Source organism: Delphinapterus leucas, chromosome 4 (genome assembly GCF_059928025.1).
Source record: "Delphinapterus leucas isolate spDelLeu-1000000601 "Yukka" chromosome 4, BTC_Dleu_Yukka2, whole genome shotgun sequence".
In the NCBI taxonomy this organism is placed as follows: Eukaryota; Metazoa; Chordata; class Mammalia; order Artiodactyla; family Monodontidae; genus Delphinapterus; species Delphinapterus leucas.
Genome location: NC_143132.1, coordinates 75,208,867 through 75,229,613, shown reverse-complemented (window position 1 = coordinate 75,229,613; position 20,747 = coordinate 75,208,867). Strand labels below are relative to the sequence as shown.

The 20,747-nt window shown below is 43.5% G+C and overlaps 1 protein-coding gene across 1 annotated transcript in view; it reads right to left on the bottom strand.

The window, feature by feature from the left end:
* Positions 1–20,747, bottom strand: part of LOC111181686 (putative cation-transporting ATPase 13A5) — an 87,089-nt gene that overhangs the window by 48,952 nt on the left and 17,390 nt on the right. The window contains 7 exon segments of the mRNA XM_089909907.1: positions 1,808–1,894; positions 4,700–4,850; positions 6,528–6,589; positions 10,832–11,416; positions 17,387–17,559; positions 18,518–18,583; positions 20,164–20,170. Coding sequence (XP_089766033.1) covers positions 1,808–1,894; positions 4,700–4,850; positions 6,528–6,589; positions 10,832–11,416; positions 17,387–17,559; positions 18,518–18,583; positions 20,164–20,170 — 1,131 coding nt within the window.

Sequence of the window (20,747 nt, the reverse complement as noted above, 5' to 3'; positions counted from 1 at the left end):
TGGCCATTGGGTGGAGCTGGGTCTTAGCGTTGAGACGGAGATCTCAGGGAGAGCTTTTGCCAATTGATATTACGTGGGGCCGGGATGTCTCTGGTAGTCCAGATTCTGGACTCGGCTCTCCCACCTCAGAGGCTCAGGCCTGACACCAGGCCAGCACACCAAGACCCTATCAGCCACATGGCTCCAAAGAAAAAGGAGAAAAAAAGAAAGAAAAATATGATAATAAATTTAAAAAATAAAATTATTAAAATAAAAAAATTAAAAAGTAATAATATTTAATTAAAAGAAGAGAGCAACCAAACCAATAAAACCACCAATGATAACAAGTGCTAAAAACTATACTAAGATAAACATAAAAATCAGAAACAGGTCAGTTGCAGACTGCAAACCTTAAGTCTACAGCTGCTCCCAAAATCCAACACCTCAATTTGGGATGATTCGTTGTCTATTCAGGTATTCCACAGATGCAGGGTACATCAAGTTGATTGTGGGGATTTAATCCGCTGCTCCTGGGACTGCACAGAGAAATTTCCCTTTGTCTTCTTTGTCCGCACAGCTCCTGGAGTTCAGCTTTGGTTTTGGCCCCACCTCTTCGTGTAGGTCGCCTTACTCAGGCCAGAGGGGAGGGAAGGGAACGGTAGTTATAATTGGAATGCAGGGTGAGCCTGTGTCAGCAGAGGCCAGCATGATGGTGCAACAGCCTGAGGCGTGCCGCGTGTTCTCCCTGGGAAGTTGTCCCTGGATCACGGGACCCTGGCAGTGGCGGGCTGCACAGCCTCCCGGGTTGGGGAGGGTGTGTGTGGATAGTGACATGAGCTTGCACACAGGCTTCTCGGTGGCGGCAGCAGCAGCCTTAGCGCTTAATGCCTGTCTCTGGTGTCCACGCTGATAGCCACGGCTCGTGCCCTTCTCTGGAGTTGGTTTAGGCAGTGCTCTGAATCCCCTCTCCTCGCGCACCCTGAAACAATGGTCTCTTGCCTCTTAGGCAGGTCCAGACTCTCCCGGACTCCCTCCCAGCTAGCTGTGGCACACTAGCCCCTTTCAGGCTGTGTTCACGCCGCCAACCCCAGTCCTCTCCCTGGGATCTGACCTCCGAAGCCCGAGCCTCAGCTCCCAGCCTCGCTGGCCCCGGCGGGTGAGCAGACAAGCCTCTCGGGCTGGTGAGTGCCGGTCGGCCCTGATCCTCTGTGCGGGAATCTCTGTGCTTTGCCCTCTGCACCCCTGTTGCTGCGCTCTCTTCCATGGCTCCGAAGCTTCCCCCTCGCCGTCCCCTGTCCCCGCCAGTGAAGGGGCTTCCTAGTGTGTGGAAATTTTCCTCCTTCACAGCTCCCTCCCAGAGATGCAGCTCCCATCCCTATTCTTTTGTCTCTGTTTTTTTCTTTTGCCCTACCCAGGTACGTGGGGAATTTCTTGCCTTTTGGGAAATCTGAGGTCTTCTGCCAGCATTCAGTAGATGTTCTGTAGGAGTTGTTCCACATGTAGATATATTTTTGATATATTTGTGGGGAAGAAGGTGATCTCCATGTCTTACTTCTCCGCCATCTTGAAGGTCCCTCCCAGCATGTCTAGTTTTGAAGTCACTTTATGCCTTAGCACTTAGCACAGGGTTCGAGCATACATAGGTACCTCATGAGTGTTTGTTGAATAAATTAATGGATAAATTCAGGAATGAAGGAATGAGCAAACTGACCATGGATACTGTTAGGATAAGACAAAATAATAGGAATATAAAAATATGTAAAAGACAGGGGAATTTCACCAGTTTTAAGGGGGAATATTTATATAATTTAAAAAAAGCACATCATACCCAACTGGCTTTTGGTCCTGGTTTTATTATTATGTTGGAAACTGATATCCCAAATTTGCAGTAGTCTACATTGCAATCTTCCTTTATCTGTTTTAAAATGAAAACATTCATAAGATTCCTTAGAGAAAAATAATAAGAAAGAAATATCTCTCTAATAAATATCTAAATAGCACTTTAATCTTTTCAAAGCCCTTTTCATGTATTTTCTCTTGTAGGCCAATTATCTTAATACCATCATTGTCAAATTTCTGTTGTGTTGATTTATATTAAGGACCTTATTGTAAAATGTCAAAAAGCCAGAATTATTGTGACTACATTTTAAGTAGTAATTGGTGGAGGAAGTGCTAACTATAGCCCATTGGCTCTTCCTAAAAGGCGTGTCTTGTAAATGGATGAGGGTTTAAGTGGAGATCTACTCTCCAATATACCTGAGCACACTAGCTCTCAGATGACAGAGGGTTGAGTCTTGAGATAAACACGATACTATTTCTTGTGCTCTATCTATGCTACTAGCTTAATTCGTTAGCTAGAGAGTTACAAGTTAGCTGCTAGCAAATTAGAAAGCATATTTGAAAATAATTTGTATTCTTTGGGTGTTACAACAGTATGTTATACCATCTGAGAAACCAATATTAAGCTAAAATATGGTAAAGGCAGTCAGATATATAAATAGCACAAGTCAGAAAATAGGAGACAACATCTGGTTTCCGCTCTATCACTTACTTGTTCAACCTTGGGGATATCACTTCATTTCTGCAGATCTCAATTTCTTCTGAAAAATATCATGACATCCCTTCTAGTGCTAATATTCTTAGAGTCTGTAAGGACATTTTCCCTCCCCATTATGCTTAGTGAAAGGAACTACCAAAAGATATTTAACTAGAGACTCTCATCCAGCTTTAAACTCAATGAACAATTTGCACTTTCTTTGTTGGGGTGGATATAACTGGTCTTAAAGACAGTACTTACAGAGCTAATACTATAGATTTATGTCTTCACATAAGACCCCAATTTGTATGTCATTTGTACAAAGAGATCAAGCCTCCTCCATTGGAGAAGGGGGCACTGTTAGAACCAGGATCAAAGTCACATACAGCAATAATGACCATGTGCAACTCCTCACTGTGTCAGCACCAATGATGCTGGTAAGGACCTTGCTTATAAAAATTACACTGATTCGTCTCCATTAAGACCCAGAAAAGTGATTTTAGTCTTGCCCTTATATTGTGAATAAAAATATTTCCTGCCATATCAGCAAACAAAGGACATTGGAACCATCAAGCCATCACATTACAGCTGCCTAGATGGTGAGCCCTCAGGGAACTCGGGATAGAAATAGGATGCCTGCCATCTAGCAGTCAGCCTCTGCAGGCACCCCTGACAGTGCACCCTGAGGAGACTCAGGATGAGAAAACACAGGATGCTGGCCCCAGAGAGCTGAGGTGCATATCAAAGGAATGATTTCAGTGAGCCCAGACTCTTGCATTTTCCCATACATAGAAAAGTGCTAAATTCCTTAACTTGAGGTATCTGGTTGCCTTTAATTAACAGTAATCTTTTGATTTGACTACCTGGTCTTTGTTGCAAAAACTCCTATGTATCCTGGCTCCCCCTCCCACGCAACTTTCCTGTTGTAGTCCGTCAGAATTATCTGAGATGCTGCGCCCTGGGCTTAAGTCCTCAGTTTTGTCTGCCAAATAAAACATAACTCTCAACTTTTAGATTGTGAATTTTTTTTCAGTCGACAATATCAAGCATTTCTCCACAGCAAATGCTCTCATTTGAATTTACCGATACAGAAATTTCCCTGTTTACCAGGTTTGGCCTTTTATTACTTTGGCCTCTAGAAAGCTACAATTTTCCTACAATAAATCTTTGAATTAGCCTCTTTGTGAGGTGTTCTCCATGTCTGTACAGTCATCTGTTTTCATTCCTTTACAACTCTGTTTAAATGCTGTCCTGCATTTTATGTGTCACTATAAGTAGCTTTAGAACATATTTTTGGAGGGCAGAACAACATAGTTAATTAACTAACTAATGAATGAATGAATACTCTCCATTGTTTGGGCACTTTACAATGCATGCAGCCCCTTCAGGCTCACAGTCTCAACATGCTCCTGAATGAGGCATTATTATCCAAATGCGCAGATGAGGTAATGACTCAGAATCTTGTTCTGGATTTGGGGTCTTGCATCTAGAGAGTGGCGGAGTCAAGAGGTTTTCCCACTGTGTCATGACAGTCACCAGGGGGAGTCTTATAACCTTCAGCTGTCATCTACATTCACCTCAGGAAACCGAACCCATTGGATTGAGGGACCTCCATTCTGGTTTTGAGACCTATACTGTCTAGTACAGTAGCTACGAGCCACTTGTGGCTATTTAAATTTAAATTAGTTAACATAAATAAAATTTAAAATCCAGTTCCTTAGATGCATACCCACAGTTCATGTGTTCAATAGCCAACGTGGCTAGTGGCTACTGCATTAACGGTACTGCTTTAGACTAGTGTTTTTCCAAGAGTGTTTTGTACCATGTTTTGGCCTGTCAAGGTTTTCTGTGGTGAAATAGGTTTAGTAAATGCTGTGTATTATATTCCCTCTTGAATATTCACAATGCACCACACTATATTAAAGAAATCCTAAAGAAATCAACTTAACTTTGTTTGAACAGCAGTTCTCAAATTTATTTCATCATGGAACCCTAGTTCATGTTGCACTAGTTAATAGAGTCTGGGAGCAGGGACTGGGAAATTCAGGTAGGATCAGACCCTCATTCACATATTGTTATGAATCTTCTCTGGGTTTCAACCAAAGTTAGAAATGCCTTGGAACTCCTGGTAAGTATTTCTTCCAGTTTTCCTCATTCAGTAGAGCCAAGAAATAATCACCTTACTCAAGCTGTGCCCTCAAACATTTTGAGGTCCAGTGGGTCTCCCTGGATGGTCCTGTCGAGAAGGATCAGAGAGTGGCAGCTGGCCATGGCCACACACAGTGGGCCCCAGGGCAGAGCCTTGCCCGAGGCAAAGCTGTGGACTTCCTGGAAACTGGTAGAGAAGATCATTAGTAAGTTAAGATCTTCAACAAAATCATTTTGCACACCCTGCCCCTTAAAATCTTATTAACATAAGCTTCAATAATACATAACCCCTATGCTCAAAACCTTCAATAGCTCCCCATGCCCTGTATGATAAATTCCAAGTAGAGTACTTGGGTATAATCACAGGGGCTTTTGTCAGGTTGCCTGCCGCCAGCCCACAAGGTGGCAGTGTTGCAGGAAGGCACATTGTGGGAAGGCTCAGAGCTGACATCTGTGAACTGCAAAGTTGTTTCTGCAAAGCCACCCAACCCAGGCAAGAAGTCTCCAGGCCAATGGGGTAGCAGGGATGGAAAGGAAGCCTGCCTGCTGGCTCCTTTCTTCTTCAAGTAAAAGCAGGCACGGGCTCAAATAGTTCTCACTAATTGGCCCTTTGGCCTTCGCCTATATTTGACAGCAGACTGGCTTGCCTTACCTTCTCTCCTCCCATCTTAGAGCTGAATAATAATTGTTTCTAGTGGTTTCTACTTCCCCCAAAGTTTCAGAGTACCAGGGGCAAGAGAGGGAGAGAAGGGGTGGAAACTGCAAACATCCCTTTCCCCTTTCACTGCTCTGGCCAGTAGAGGCCCTACCTGTCTGGACAAAGGCCTGGCCTGGGCATCGGAGCAGCCAGAAGCAGAGACACATGAATAGGGCCAGAACCCAGGTATCTTCTGCAACGTCACACTGCCTGACTGCTGTTCTCTTGTACCAGTGCCGAACCCAGTCCCGTTACCATCCTGGAGAGCCCCTGCATGACTCCTTCAGTAACGGCAGCCTCAGCCAGAGTTTGGAGCCCAGGTGGGGTACCCAGAGCTTAAGAGCAGAGGCATCTCCACTCTGACTGAGAAGCAGGTCCCAGCCCTGCGAGAAACGGAGCTCGGGGGCGCTCTGTGAAGATGGGCAGCCTCTCCTGTCTCTAGCTCTGTTCTAGGGTAGTGTCTATGTGATTGCCCTCTCCGCTCCCTAGTGCCAGTTTTTAAATCATGTCTGTAAAAATTCTAGGCATTCTCCCTTCAAAACCTATCTCAAATGCTATCTCCTCCAGGTGGTATTCCTCGATCCATTCATTTTCAAAATGAATTTCTACCTTTTATCCACTATGTTATTATAAAAATCAGAAATGTGGTTTTTTGTTTTTTTTATCAAGCAATCTTTATTAGGTCTTCTTCTGTATCGTGATATCTGTACCTTAATCATAATTCTTTTCCTGGCCTGTGTAGTACATTGAAGGTGGGTGCATTTGCAACTTTTATCCAACTAGAGTGTGAACTCCATGACGGGGAGAGATGGAGGTTTTCCTTTCTGGATTTCCTACCTCACAAGCCGCCCAGGAAGTCTGTGCGGTTTTTAATTAAGCATAGCCCTGATTTCACTCTTTGCTTTTTTGTTTTATTCATTCAACTACCTAATCATCCACTTTATTCTATTCCATTTTTCATGTGGAGTTTGAAGACCTACTTTCCCCATCTGATTCTGAACTTAGAACTCATTTAATTTAGCACGTTAGACTAATGGGGAGCTGGTATCAGCCAATTATTATGTATATTTTTATGTGAGATTCATCCGTCAACACAGGAAGGATGAATTGAAGTGTCACCTGGGTAGCCCCACCAATCACACACTCTGTCTTCGCCAAAGGGCCTACCAGTTGTCAGCAGTAGGAACAGTCCCCCAGAGGTCCAGTCCATCTTCTGTAAGAGTGCCAGTCTGCAAGATAATTAGAATGGGTTTTAGCAGAAGATTTAGAGCTTTTAATTATATCATGATTTACAGAAAACCCAAGCTCCTAAGAAATTACAGTATATTTAGTTGTCCCAAGCCCTTTTATTTAACATTAAATGTGTTTATTTGATTAAAATGTTTTTTCATTATTGTATTTATCTATAGTAAATGTGATACTCAGTTTTCCATTAGCTTTCTTTTTTTCTTCCAAGACAGATTTTTTAAAATTTGTATTCTCCATTTGTTCAAAGATTCTTTTTTAAATGAAATTTTATTTTTTTTATATTTTATTTTTATTGAAGTATAGCTGATGTAAAATATTCTATAAGTTACATATGTATAATATAGTAATTCACAATTTTTAAAGGTTATACTCCATTTATACTAATTATAAAATATTGGCCAAGCCCTTATTGGTAAACATCAAATTTTAAGTCAGAGAAGAACGCCTGAAAGAAAGATTCAGCATGTGACAAATGATTCCCAAAAGACGGTGTTGAAAATTAGGTGAGTCTAGTCATTAATTAGTACAAAATGCAAGTGTTTTGTTTTTGTTTGTTTATTGTTGTGACCATTGCTGTTGCTGAATGAGAGAGGTTCAGTGGATAGAAATCCAACAAGAACCAGCTTGAGTTTGACTTTTCAGTTGGCACCTGCTGTCTTTCTAAACCAGAGCTCAGAATTTTTTTCTTTCTTTGCAAGACTATTTAGTTCCCAGTCTGCCATCTGGTTCACAGCTATCTTCCTAAAAATATGGGAGACATGGTGACTGTCCAGATTGATAATGAAATGTTGATAAAGGGCTTTAAGACTACAGAGAGAAGTAAAGTGCTAATAATAAATATTAATTAATGTCCAGGAATGGGTTTTACTGTTAGATCAAGAGGAAAATGGTTGAGAGAGTTGATTTGCTGTACTATGTGAAAGTATTTCACAGATAATGTAACAGAGAAAGCAAAATGGAACTGAGTACTATCACAGCACTTTTAATTTGCTCATTGCATCACAGTCAGTTATTAATTACAAACCCCGGTGTCTTTACTCAGTAGGCCAACTGCATTAGGCCTGCTCAACACCCAGTCAGAGTAAGGAAGTGGTTACCGCTGCCTCAGCACTGTCAAGGCCAAGCAGAGCACTGCCAAGCACTAGGGAATATCCTCTTCAACACTGACACCCAGGTCTCTTACACTATTTTTCTTGAAGGTCATCTCAGTATAAGACACTGGAGTTTCTAGTTTTCTATCAAATGGTATCTTTTATCATTACAGCATATAGCATTAGCGTCATGCTTTACAGTGAAGTGCTTACAATGTTTTCACTTCTTACAACTGAGTAAATAGGGTAGAGACATTCTCAGATTAGGGGTGAAATGAGCAGCCCCAGGGTCTAGGGGCCCGTAGGTTGGAGAGAAAGAACCGGAATCCAGCCCATCTGGAGACTTCCACCAGATGACAAATGTTAAATGAATTCTGCAAAGCATGTGGAGAGACAAAGTCCGTACTGGGCTTCTGGATTAAAGAAGTAAGGAATGTTTGTTTCATTAATTCATTTGGACTTCATGGAGAGCTAACGTGCCTTTGTGTAAGTTATTCCTTCAAGAACAAAAACCACAAAACAAAACAAAACAAAACAAACAAATAAAACACTATCTGTTTCATTTCCCTCCTGTATTTTATAAGGACCCCAACGTGTGTGTTTAGATTCCAAATGCTCTTGAGTTGTTCCATTTCAAAAACAGTTAGCAACTTAATTCAGACTGAAATGCTGTTCTGATGATTAGATTATGTTTTAAACATCAATGTCTTGAACATGAAAACAGAGATGATACTGCAGCAAAACAGATATGGGACCATGTTATTTCTCTATGTGAAAATGACCCTTATACAATAAAGCTAGCCATAAATGGAAAAAAAAATCTAAATTATAGTTGCTGTTTTAAAGGGAATAAGATAGAAAAAGAAAACTTAGCATACATACTAGCCCAGGCTTGGGCTGAATTGAATAGAAAAGGAAGAGAGAACTTGCTTTAAGGAACTTATAACAAACCAACGTAAACTAGAAATATACGGGAACAAATGTACTCAGAAACCCAGTGGTGAATATCTTCTAAATTGAAATAACACTAGATGGAAACTCAATTAATTGTGGAGGGCTTTATTTCAACACCATGTTGGTAGAGTTTTATAATATTAAAGCTAGAAAGAAACAGAGATCATTGTAGTTCAACCTTCTTATCTTAAAAAGTCACATGGAAACTTAGTATCAAATTCAGGATTAGTTTCTCATTTTGCCCTTTCCCAACCAAGAGTCCTTTGTACAATAAGATGTCATCATGACATACGGAGTTTGGACACATCTTCTGTTGAGCATCCCTAAGACAGCCTAGCAAAGGAGCACATGAGGTTGTGGAGGGAAAAGCTTTCTATGGGACGGAAACACCTCTGAAAAAATTAGTGTTAGAAAGAGATAAGCAATGAACGCATTTTCTAAATTTCCCTCCTATATTCAGACACTGGGGAGGCTGCTGGGTAGGTAACAGGAATCCCTATTGGGGGCTGTTCTTTGGCCCTGCATCTAAAAGGAAGCTACTGTTAAGTTAACCTTACAGGACCTTCTTTGTCAAAGGAAACTAGAAAAGAATAGAACTGAACTAACGTAAGAGCTATACCACTTCCACATGGGAACCGTCTCTCCAGCTTGTCTTCTACTGTCTATTCCCACTCTCCTTGTCTAGGACAAGGAGCCATCTCTTCCATTGTGCCACGGTAGCCTCCTGACTCAGTCCTAGCTCCCTTTCATCCTTTCTCTCCAATTCCCCAGATGGAATAAATAAAACATGCCTATAGAGATATCACCATCTTCCTAAAAAATGAGAAGGGCTCCCATTCTCCTCCACCACCAGGCCCCACTCCTTAGCTTAGCACATCATGCCCTGAGCAGTTGGGTTCCTCCACTCCAGCTGCATCCCCACAACACAGCCATGTTCTCACCACCCAGGGTCCTGCCCCCCCACCCCTGCTGCAGCTCTGGTATCCCTGTGCTGCTGGGCTGCTCACCATGGGGCCCATTCTGTCTGACAACAAAAGCCACAGCTCAAAGGTGACCTCCCACCCGTGGCAGGTAACTGCACACCAATGCTCGGCTCACACCTCTCCTCAGCACGCATTTCGCTGCATTTTCATCGTCTATCCCTTTTACCTGCTTCCTCAGCTATACATGAGCTTCTCAAGAGCTCATCTCATTAATGGCACTCTCTGCCAATGAGGGTTAACGAAAAAGTGGCAAGGCCTTGATCAATTATTCTCATACAAATGAACCGAAGACACGGAGGGACCAGGCCAGGCGCCCTGCCTTCGAGTGGGTAAACCTGCTACCCGAGCCGAGGTGGCTGATGCTACAGCCCCGCCAGGTCCCCCGTGGGAGAGCCATGGAGAGGGGTCCTGGGACCTGTCCGATAGCAGCTGTCCCCTCCTCTGGACATACTCCCCTTCTGCAACCTTTCCAGGCAACCTGCCCCAGTCCTGAGTCTTGATACCCTGGGAAGCAAAGGAGAAAAGAGGGGCCGGAGTGGGTAAACACGGGTGGCAGCTCCCTCCCTCCCTTTCCTAAAAAGAAGCAGCGGAGGAGAAAGGAATATGCTCGCTTAAGCTCTAGACAAAGAACTTCGGGGAACAGAAATGTTCCTCATGGGCTTCCCTGGTGGCGCAGTGGTTGAGAGTCCGCCTGCCGATGCAGGGGACATGGGTTCGTGCCCCGGTCCGGGAAGATCCCACATGCCGCGGAGCGGCTGGGCCCGTGAGCCATGGCCGCTGAGCCTGTGCATCCGGAGCCTGTGCTCCGCAACGGGAGAGGCCACAACAGTGAGAGGCCCGCATACCGCAAAAAAAAAAAAAGAAAAAAGAAAGAAAGAAATGTTCCTCATAAGTTTTGCCTGAAAAAATGTAGTCAATCAGAAAAGTTATTACAGTAAGAGACGGTTTTGAATCCCAAAACAGGCGTGAAAATATTAAATTTGACAGGGAAGAAATTCATGGTGTGATGGCTAAACCACTTCCTCAGGACTCAGGAAAGCGGGCTTCTAGAATGTGATCTCACACTAGCTCCCTGTGTGACCTTCATGACCTCCGTGTTCCCATCTGTCCCACGAGGGTGCTGGGCTAGACAGACTTCCCAGCTCGGCTGTGTCTAGTGATCTTTAACCTCCAACCTGGAAAGTTTAGCGCATACTTTGTCAAAGCACACGAGGTTGATTTGCCTGCACATATTGATTCTCTGTGGGGAGATCCAGAAGATTTTCTTTTTCTTCAGCCTCCTTTGTGCATACACGATGCCTGTGGTCAGGGAGGGTGGCTGGCCGCACAGGAGGGACAGCGCGGAGAGGAGGGGCAGGGCCTTGGTTGCAGTATCTTTTGGAGAGACCTGGGGAGGGGAGGGGCATACAAGCTGGCCTGGGAGAGAGGGCCAGAACCCTTCCTGGCACCATCTCCTGCTGCACCACTGAGGTTCTAGAAGCTCAGGATAATCACTGTGAGCTGGCCGTCTTGGTGGGACTGAGTGTTCTCTTGGCTGTGCCTGAGGAATCAACAAATTGTCTTCCACCGCAAAACAAAGGAGACCCCGGATCACCACCCCACGTCTTACTGTCCTTGACCCTGCTTCTCTCCACTGAGCCTTCCCTCCGACCAGAGTGCCACTCCTTCTCTGCTCATCAGGTGTCCTCACAGCCTCTGGACTCCTGGGCACTGGGCCTAGTCTTGAGTTGTAACATGTCACACATGGCTTGACTGTAGGCTTATGAATCTCCCTCCCCCACTAGCCTACAAACTCCTGGGGCACAGAAGCTGTGCCTTCTTTATCTTTGAAGTCTCCTTGGAATTCATCTTACTCATCTCCAGATGCAGAGCCTAGCACAGTTCTGACACAGAGGAGGTGCTCAGCACACACACCGAACGCGTGGCGACCTGATAAAAACTAAGACCAAGACCCTGCCAACTTCTCAGCGTATATCAACTGCTCTGGGGAAGCCAATAATAAAAATAGCTTGTTCTCCCTGGACACACACGCTGGGACAGGCACTGTGTACATACACTATTTAGTTACTCCTCACAACCACCTTGTGACGTAAATACTGTTATTTCCTCCATTTAATGGTAGAGGCAACTGGAGACTTAAAAAATTAAACAGCTTTCCCAAGGCCGCATGCTGGTTAAATGGTGAGGATGTAGACCCTAGTCTATTCAACTTGAGAGCACAAATGTGTGACTGGTATGTCATATTATCAAGCCAGGTCTCATGGAGTCAGGATTCCAGGCAAATCTACCGAGGCTCACAGGACTAATAAGGGCGGGGCCACGATCAAATCTTAGGTTGCTTAATGCTCCCATGCTCTGTTGATTAAGGGCTTTCCCTCTACAACCTTGCCTAGGTTTTCATGACATTACCGTAATTTTAGCCATAAAGTTCTCTTTTCAGTATCGGAAACACAGATTCAAGTTCAGTAGCAATGGCTACTAGATACATCTTTGGGCCAATTCTAGTTTATTGCAAAATCCATCATTCCCTGATTTTCCCAATCCCAGCCACAGAGGAGCTTTAACCCTGAGGACTCATCCCTGCCTAATGCTGAGCCAGTGCAGATAGAGGCAGCCAACAGGTCCACAGGTTCTGACCTACAAGAAGATGGGGTGTGCAATGAGTATACTGCTTTGGTGTGTATTGGATGTTGAGTCCTCCCCAAGAAACCTTCATACCCAATCCACTGCCAGGGCTTCCTGGTCCATAGGAGAGGGCTTTTTGCTGGTTTTCCTGCTTGGTTCTCCTGCTCTCCAGATGAAACTGGCACACTGCCTCAAATTCCAGCCCCACTGGCTTCGACATTCTGCCTCCCTCTTTCCAAGCTCCATTCTCCCGTTGCCAACGTTCCCTGGCCTCCTCTGCCCTCCCTTCCCCTAGAAATGCTCCCTGGGAGCTAATTTCAGATTGAAATGACTGTGCAGAGCTCAAGTTTGAGCATGAACATTGCCTAGAAATTCTTGTGACTGTCTTTGCCTCTCCCCAACTCAACACACAAACATTTCTATGCCATCGCTGAGCATTGTCAGGAGGCCACCCAACCCCAGTTTCATACCTGTGTTTGGATCCTTTTATTCACAATGTTTTAGTCTCCCCTATAAGCCCACAGTGCTAAGACCCCAGCATATCTTACAGAAAAGACCGCACGGCTCATAACAGAATCAGAATCTCAGCACCAGAAAGGACCTCAGAGGTCATTTATCACAACCCTTTCCTCTACAGCCATTACAACTATTCAGAGAGACATCCAAATGAAACCAGACATCGTGAAGCTTACAGAGGGAAGTGGAGATCCATTCAGTACACAGCTCTGTAAAAGGAGACATTTAATTTCATCTCAGAACCTAACAAGAACACAGGGCAACTCATTGACTGTGTGGTATGTTGGGCATTCCCTGGACGATGTACACACTCACATACTTCAACACTCGCAAATAGTCTAAACTTCTAGGCATGGCATCCGAGAGCCCCTGCAGTCTGATCTAATCTTACTTGCTAGACTTAGCTTTAAATTGCTTTCTTGTTCCAGAAACCCTGTGTGCTTTTTCTTCCTTTGCATTTTGCTTACTCAAATTAGTATATTCTTCCTGCTTTCTGATCTGATTGACTGAATCTTCCCCATCCTATCAGGCTTGAGAAACATGTATTTTCTCTGAAGCTATTTGGCCTTGGATATCACAAATGCCACACATGCAGTAACCTCTTTCTCCCATCCAAGTGGTGAAAGGAGCCGTGAACTTTGCAGCTTTTGATAGCTGCACCTTTCAATACAATTTCCACTAATCACATGTGGCTATTTAAATTTAAATTAATTAAAAAGAAATAAAACTGAAAATTCATTTTCTCAGTTACACCAAGCACACGTCAAGTGCTCAATGAACGCATAGTTAAGGACTACCAAGTTGGACAGTGTAGATATAGAGAATATTTTCATCATCCTAAAAACTCTATTGGATGACATTGATTCAGAGCAACGGGACTTAGAGGAAACCCTTTTGAGTTAGGTTAAGCTCCTTGAGAAAACTATGCTATTAAAAAGGCTTACCGGGCTTCCCTGGTGGCGCAGTGGTTGAGAGTCCACCTGCCGATGCAGGGGACACGGGTTCGTGCCCCGGTCCGGGAAGATCCCACATGACGCAGAGCAACTGGGCCCGTGAGCCATGGCCGCTGAGCCTGCGCGTCCGGAGCCTGTGCTCCGCAACGGGAGAGGCCACAAGAGTGAGAGGCCCGTGTACCGCAAAAAAAAAAAAAAAAAAAAAAAAAGAAGTGAGTGAGAGAGAGGAAGAAAGGGAAAAAGGAAGAGAGGAAAAGATCTGATCTATCCACTGATTATAAGCTTGTCTGACAGGATATAAATGTGAAATAACCACTTAGGGAAATTCCTGTGTGTCCAACTCAGATCACTACATACTTCTGTACATACTATTCAAATAGATCATTAACTCTAATGAGTAGAGGGAGAAGGGAGGGATTGTGGCAGAGTGAATGCTACCCTCTCCCCCATAATTTTCCCCAAGAGAATGAGGAGCAGTAGTTTCAAGCATAGGCTCTGGGGACAATATGCCTGGGTTTAGGTGTTTTATTTCTTCATAGAACTTATAGCTGTTGGAAATTTACCTACTTTCCTGTTTTCTGTTCTCCCACTAGCGTGTCAACTCCATGTGGGCAGAAATCTGCCTTGTTCACAGTTGTATCCCCAGCACCTAGTAGAGTGTCTGCTCCATAGTAGGGGCTAATAAACATTTGTCGACTGAATGAATGAATGAATAAACAAATGAATTCAAATCTCAGCTCCACCACTTTTAAGCTGTGTGACCTTAGGCAAATAAATTACCCTCTCTGGACCTCAGATTCTCCCACTTTATAGAGTTGTAGCTTGAATGAAATAGCATATGTAAAATGCTAGCAAAGTGCCTCGTACATATACATACGAGAACTAAGAAAAATTAGCTATTGCTACCAAGAGAAGATTGCCCCTCAGTAAGGCAATAAGGTATTCCCTTATGCCTCTTGACCCCTCCGTGAGGAGCTAAATCTTGAAGGGGATCACTGTCTCGGGAGGCAGGAATAAAGGACAGAGGACTAGCTTTTGAGTTTCAAAAGTCATTCATAAATTTGATAATGGATTTTAGCGACCACCTGAGGGTGAGAACAAAGCTTTTCTGTCCACCATGCCTTTCCTCTACTACTTTCCTAACCAAACCAAACCAAACCAAACCAAACCAAACAAAACCCTGGACTGGGAGTTGGAAGAAAATCTAAAGGAAACTTAGATATCGTGTGTCTTTGAGAGAAGGGGCCTAGACGAAACTAGGATATGGAAACATTCTAGAAGTGTGTAGAAACCGAGAGCAACTTCACCTGGGTCTGCCTCCTTTTCCAGGTAGATAGGCCCTGGATGCTTCCCAAGGTCCACGTGGTGTGAGGCAACAGAAAGAGGAGTGAGCCCCAGACCAGATGCCCCTCCGCAGTGCCTTATGCAACTTCTGTAGCCAGACCAGAGTCGGGAGGTCCTGCTAATTGATGGGGACGCCTGACTTGTACCAGATACTTCGAGCCGCATACTTTCAAGGGTGGCCAAATTTGGAGCCAAAATAAAAATGAAGTGTAAAATAAAGTTATGTTTCTTGCACAGCCGAGCTCATGACAATAGGATGAGGTTATGAAGGTGAGCAGGAAAAATCCCACACTGGGTATGTGCTATGAATGGGAATAACCAGGAGAGAGGAAAAGGTGATGAAACACAAAGGCAGTGGCTGAACCCACCCTCAAATCATCGTCCTCACGCCTATGGTCCCTCATGTCTGAAAGCCAATGCCACCTCCAACTCTGACTTTTCTCTCACTAACTGAGCAACCCTGGTCTCTTTTCACCTCAGTTTCCTTATCTGTAAATGGGGTATTATAGTAGTTCCTAGTCTGATTTGTTTTATGTTACAATGAAGTGAGGTATAAAAGTTGCTTCTAAAAATATAAATTGCTATAGAGATGTTAGGAGTATTTGCTATTCTTCCTACATAAATAAAGACTTCTGTATATGCAAAGGACTATTTTTGCACATAGGGAACTACCTGAGTCACATTTGTGGACACATGCCCAGAAATACAGTTGTAGTTTCAGGAATCTAACCCTAACTTGATTGCTCAATCAGGATCCTTTCCACAAATACATACGTGAGTGAGAGGATCTAGGCAGGATGTGTAAGAAAGTATTCAGAGCATGTTGGCACTTAGACCTATTTCAAGAAGTTGAAGAGAAAGAAATAGATGTATTTCCATTTTATGTGTCTGTTTCTAAAATTGACTTGATCAGTACTTAGGTGACATATATATAAATGCTGGTGACCTTATGTTTCCTGAAATAGACCCTCAGAAAAACCACTGACCATTTGAGGTCATTTTAGGTCAACTTTGCACATCTGTTAAAAGGCGGTATTTTTGCCGTTCCTACTTCTCTGAGACACTTTGAGTTTTCATGAGAATCAGGACAAGAACGGTCGCCCAGGTCAGCAGACCCAGGGGAGTAAACCCTGCTGTGTGTCCTCCCCTGTTTTCTCACTGCCATGCTCTGTGTCGCCGTGAGGGATGCTGTTCTTGGTTGGCAGCCTGCTGGGAATACGAGACAATTGCTGCCTCTGAGTGAAGAGCACAGTTTTCTCGGGTTTGAGGTTTATACTTAGGGTACGATGGCAACATTCTGGATGAAAGGTATGATCAGTATGCAAATTCTCATCACTGCCATTACAAGGCAGTTAGATTTTAACACATTAAAGGGGTATTTTGTAATTATACCGAACATATTTATGTTTACTACATTTTCCTGTCTCAATTTTAATTTAAGCAGACCCATTTTTTCATGTGAAATCTACTTGTGTTGAACAATTTAGGAATAGAGAATGCCTCTCTTTATGTTCAGGTGATGTTAAAAAAGTTTTGTGCGTGTGTGGGTTTTTTTTTTTCCTGTCTTTACACCGTTTGGAAACAGAAAAATGCAATAATCTGCAAGCACAGTAGGCCAATACTTTCTATTTCTGTGGTGCCATATAGTTTCTCCCTCTCTCATTAAGATGCCCTGCGTATTTTCTTTTTCGCCTGAAGAATATTTTATAAATAGTGCCTTACTAATTACCCAAATTCAAATGGACTGTACAAAGTATAAATGAGGACAAGGATAGTTCAAACCATAACTAGAAAACCAGTTTTCTGCTCAGTGAGATCAACTGGAAACATGATTCTAGAGAACAGAACTATTTTATTGCCTTTCTGGAATGTTCAACTCAATCTCCTTCCCACTGAAAGCTGGGGCTTGGTTTTCCATCTACAGAGTACAGGGCTAGATAAAATCTCTATTTCCTGCCAATTGTGAGGTGATGGTTTTAGGCTGTGTTTTGTTTGTACAGGAGTATAAATTATCCGTATATTTATGCAGAGACTGTGCATCAAACAGTATGATGTTCTGACACTCCTCTGAACTCAGAGCACCCTATTCATCGCACCCATCAGGCAGTTCATTGATCCCATGTTGTAGAAGTCTTTTCTTCTAGCTTCGTGTGTCTTGTGGTTTGATTCCTATATCCTTAAACATTTCCTGTTTGCATATATGGTTTCCATCTGCATGAATAGTCTGGGTGTGTCTTCCTCATCTATCTCTCAATACCTTAGCCTTGGTATAAAGCAGGTAAGTGTACACTGAACTGCTTTGCTCATCTGGCCTGACTGTTGGAAGGAAAGAGGAAGCTTCGTGACAACTGCCTACCCGTGAGCATGCCTTCATGCACCACACAGCTTCCATCAATCAGAGCAGCATCGCATGGCAATGAAAGTTTTCCTGGAAGCATAAGAATATCTCCGGGAACCAAGAGACGGGACTCTAGCTCCTGCAAACCTATACAATGGCAAAGTTTACATGACTAGCTGAACTTTTCCTGTTTATACTTAACAATTAAAACAACTGAGAACTCTTATCAACTTGTTGGCCAAGAACTACCCTTGCATGCTCACCTGCTCCAGCCCGTTTCCACTCCACTGCGGATTCCCAGAGAACCAGGATTAGGGAATTGATACCCGGGCCATGGCGAAGGATTTGCTCAGCAACAAGTGTCCCATCTTGATCTTAGTGCCTGAGACAGCGCTCTGCCCACCGAAGGCACTCGGTGGCATTGATCAATGAAGGAATGCCCCTTTGCTGCTTCTTACTCTCTGTGGTTGGGTTCCTGACCGTCCTCCCCATTCCCCCCACACCCTGTAGCACAATCTGTTCTTGGATTGGGGCCTATGTAAACACTCCAGACAACTTCTGCTGCCCAGGACTGCAGCTACTCCTTGCTGAGAGTCATGGCCACCCCAGCCCAGGCTAACTCAGAGCCAATGCCAAATGTCCAGCCAGCCATCTATAAGCCTTATGCAGGCCTGGGTTCCAGATAACAGATTGAAATATATGATGCAAGGTCTGTTTGGGATCGTTAGTAGGGGAAATCACAAAGCCTTAAGAAGTCTTACCCAGTAACATTCCAGTAAGTGAAACATGGAGGACAGAAGGAATTTGAAATAAATCAGACATTGGACAGAAATGGTTCAATCAGGGCTGGGACCAGGGTGAGGCATGCCAGGTACGTAGGGTACAGAATTCAACGAGGGGCTCCCTCAGGCTCCCGCAGGTACAGGCCAGCATTCTCATGACCTTGCCTCCTTAAAGTTTGCATCTATGATGCCTTGTTTACCTCACCTTAGCTCCAGTCCTCAGTTTAATGAGAAAAAACTTTTTCTCCTTGACCAATAAAACAAATGAGACTGACTCCACTCTGAATACCAGGATGCTGGCGACGGCAGAGCCCATCACTTACCTTTGCCTTTTACAATGATTGTAACCTGGACTTTGTTGTGATCCTCCACAAGGTTGTGCAGCTTAACTTTGCTACAAATTCAAAGTCAGTGTTTAAATATCTAATATTTCCATATCTGGAAAACCACCTGATCTGAATACAGTAAATGCTGAACCTACTGTCACAGCCAAACTGACTCTGGGGAAAGACTCAAGTCTACTTTCCATGCTCCTGTTCCCCCGCCTCAACGCTTACTTCACTCAACTCCCTACTTACAGCAGCAAATATGCTCATTAGTTTAATGCTATTTCAATCCCAAGAAAGATGATGCACAGTCACTGCCACATGGACTCAAGCCAAGGAACCGAGACTTCCTTTCTTGAGGATGCATGATTAGACTGAAGAAAAGCAACGAGACCACTCCCGTTCTCTGTGCCTCTGTTACCCTGTCCGTAGAAAGCAAAGCTGAGTATGAACTGGAAGTGGCTTTCCATTGTAAGAGCCTGTGAATATTTAGGTTGTATTTTGATCGTAAGTGGAACAACCATTGCCTCCTTTATGAACTGGTGGGTTTTCACATTGGATAATTCTGCAGACTGGAGTCATGCTGCTCCGTTTGGAATCCTGGTGCTACCACTTATGAGTTATTTAGCCTGTATAACTCCCTTTTCCTCATCCAAAGGTGGAGATAATAGCAGTATCTTTTTTTTTTTTTTTTTTGCGGTACGCGGGCCTCTTACCGCTGTGTCCTCTTCCATTGCAGAGTACAGGCTCCAGACGCACAGGCTCAGCGGCCATGGCTCACGGGCCCAGCCGCTCCATGGCATGTGGGATCTTCCCGGACCGGGGCACGAACCCGTGTCCCCTGCATCGGCAGGCGGACTCCCAACCACTGCGCCACCAGGGAAGCCCCAGCAGTATCTATTTTATACGTTTGTTTTAAGTTACTTAAGGCTTATCTTATTTTACTTAACCCTTTGGATAGTATTCATTACTATAGTAAGAGCTCAGTGAGTGTCGATGATTAATAAGAAAGTTGTTGTTAAAAAACAAAACAAAACAGTTGTCTGAGTACATCAGCTGGAAAAATTCACTTGAGGTGGAATTCACTGAGATAGGACCCTGACAAAGCAGAGGAAATGGAAGCACCCTGGAGAAGTGGAGGGAGCATCTGCTAGAATGACTTAGGGGACAGGAAAACAGAGGTGAGAAGGGATGTGGTCCACAGAGTTCTCTAAACTGACTATCAGGGGCGCCACGAGACAGAGGGAGTACAAAGCTGGACCAGCCGAGGCAACCCTGGAAAGCACTGCCCCTCTCTGTATGGATGTCAGTTACTCAGATAACTCTAAGTAGAAGAGGTCTGAATACTGTCAACATGGTTAGACACAGCTTAACATAATTCAAATGTAAAACTTCTTTTTAGATGTTAAATTATTTTTATCTGTTTTGTTGATGATGTCTAATGTTATAAATCTCATCAGGCTTAGACAAGCATTCCACACAGTTATGCATCTTTCCTCTCGAGAGAACACAATGAGTTCAGTGTTAATATTTATATAGAACTATTTATTATTTACTTCAGTTTTGGATGAAAAGCTAAACTTCAATTATTTGGACCAGTTGAGTGGAAGAAGTGATATTGGGCACATATTCATTGCCCTAACTTGACTCCTTGAGGCTCACCTGTTGGGGCATTCATTTAAATGGTGGGTGACAGTGAGAAAGCGGTTTGGTAGCAACAGCACTGGATTCAGTCAGGATTCCTGTGTGGTGGGTCAGGCTTACCCACTAACTAGCCAGATACCCATACATAAGACATTTCACCTCATACGTTAGCCGTTTCCTTTGTAAACAGACAACATTGAACTGGATTATTCTCAACTTCCCTTCAAGCTCTAAAATGACATGATTTATTTTGCATATCAGAGATTTATTCAAAAGCCCCAAGGCTTCATAGAAGAAATACCCAGAGCATAACAAATGACTCAAATTATTATTTTTAAACAGTTTAGAACTTTATTCAGTCACCATGTGCCAGGTGCTATTTTAGGCCCTTGGAATGGATGCCTTGATTTTTTTTTTTAATCCTCAAGATAATCCTATGATGAAAATGCTATATTACCTCCAAAGTACATATAGCAAAACAAAAACAAAAAAACAGGGGCTTGAAAATGTTAAAGTAACTTGCCCACAATCATTTTCTTACTAAGTATTAAAGTCAAAATAAAACCAGGTTCATCTGAGTCTA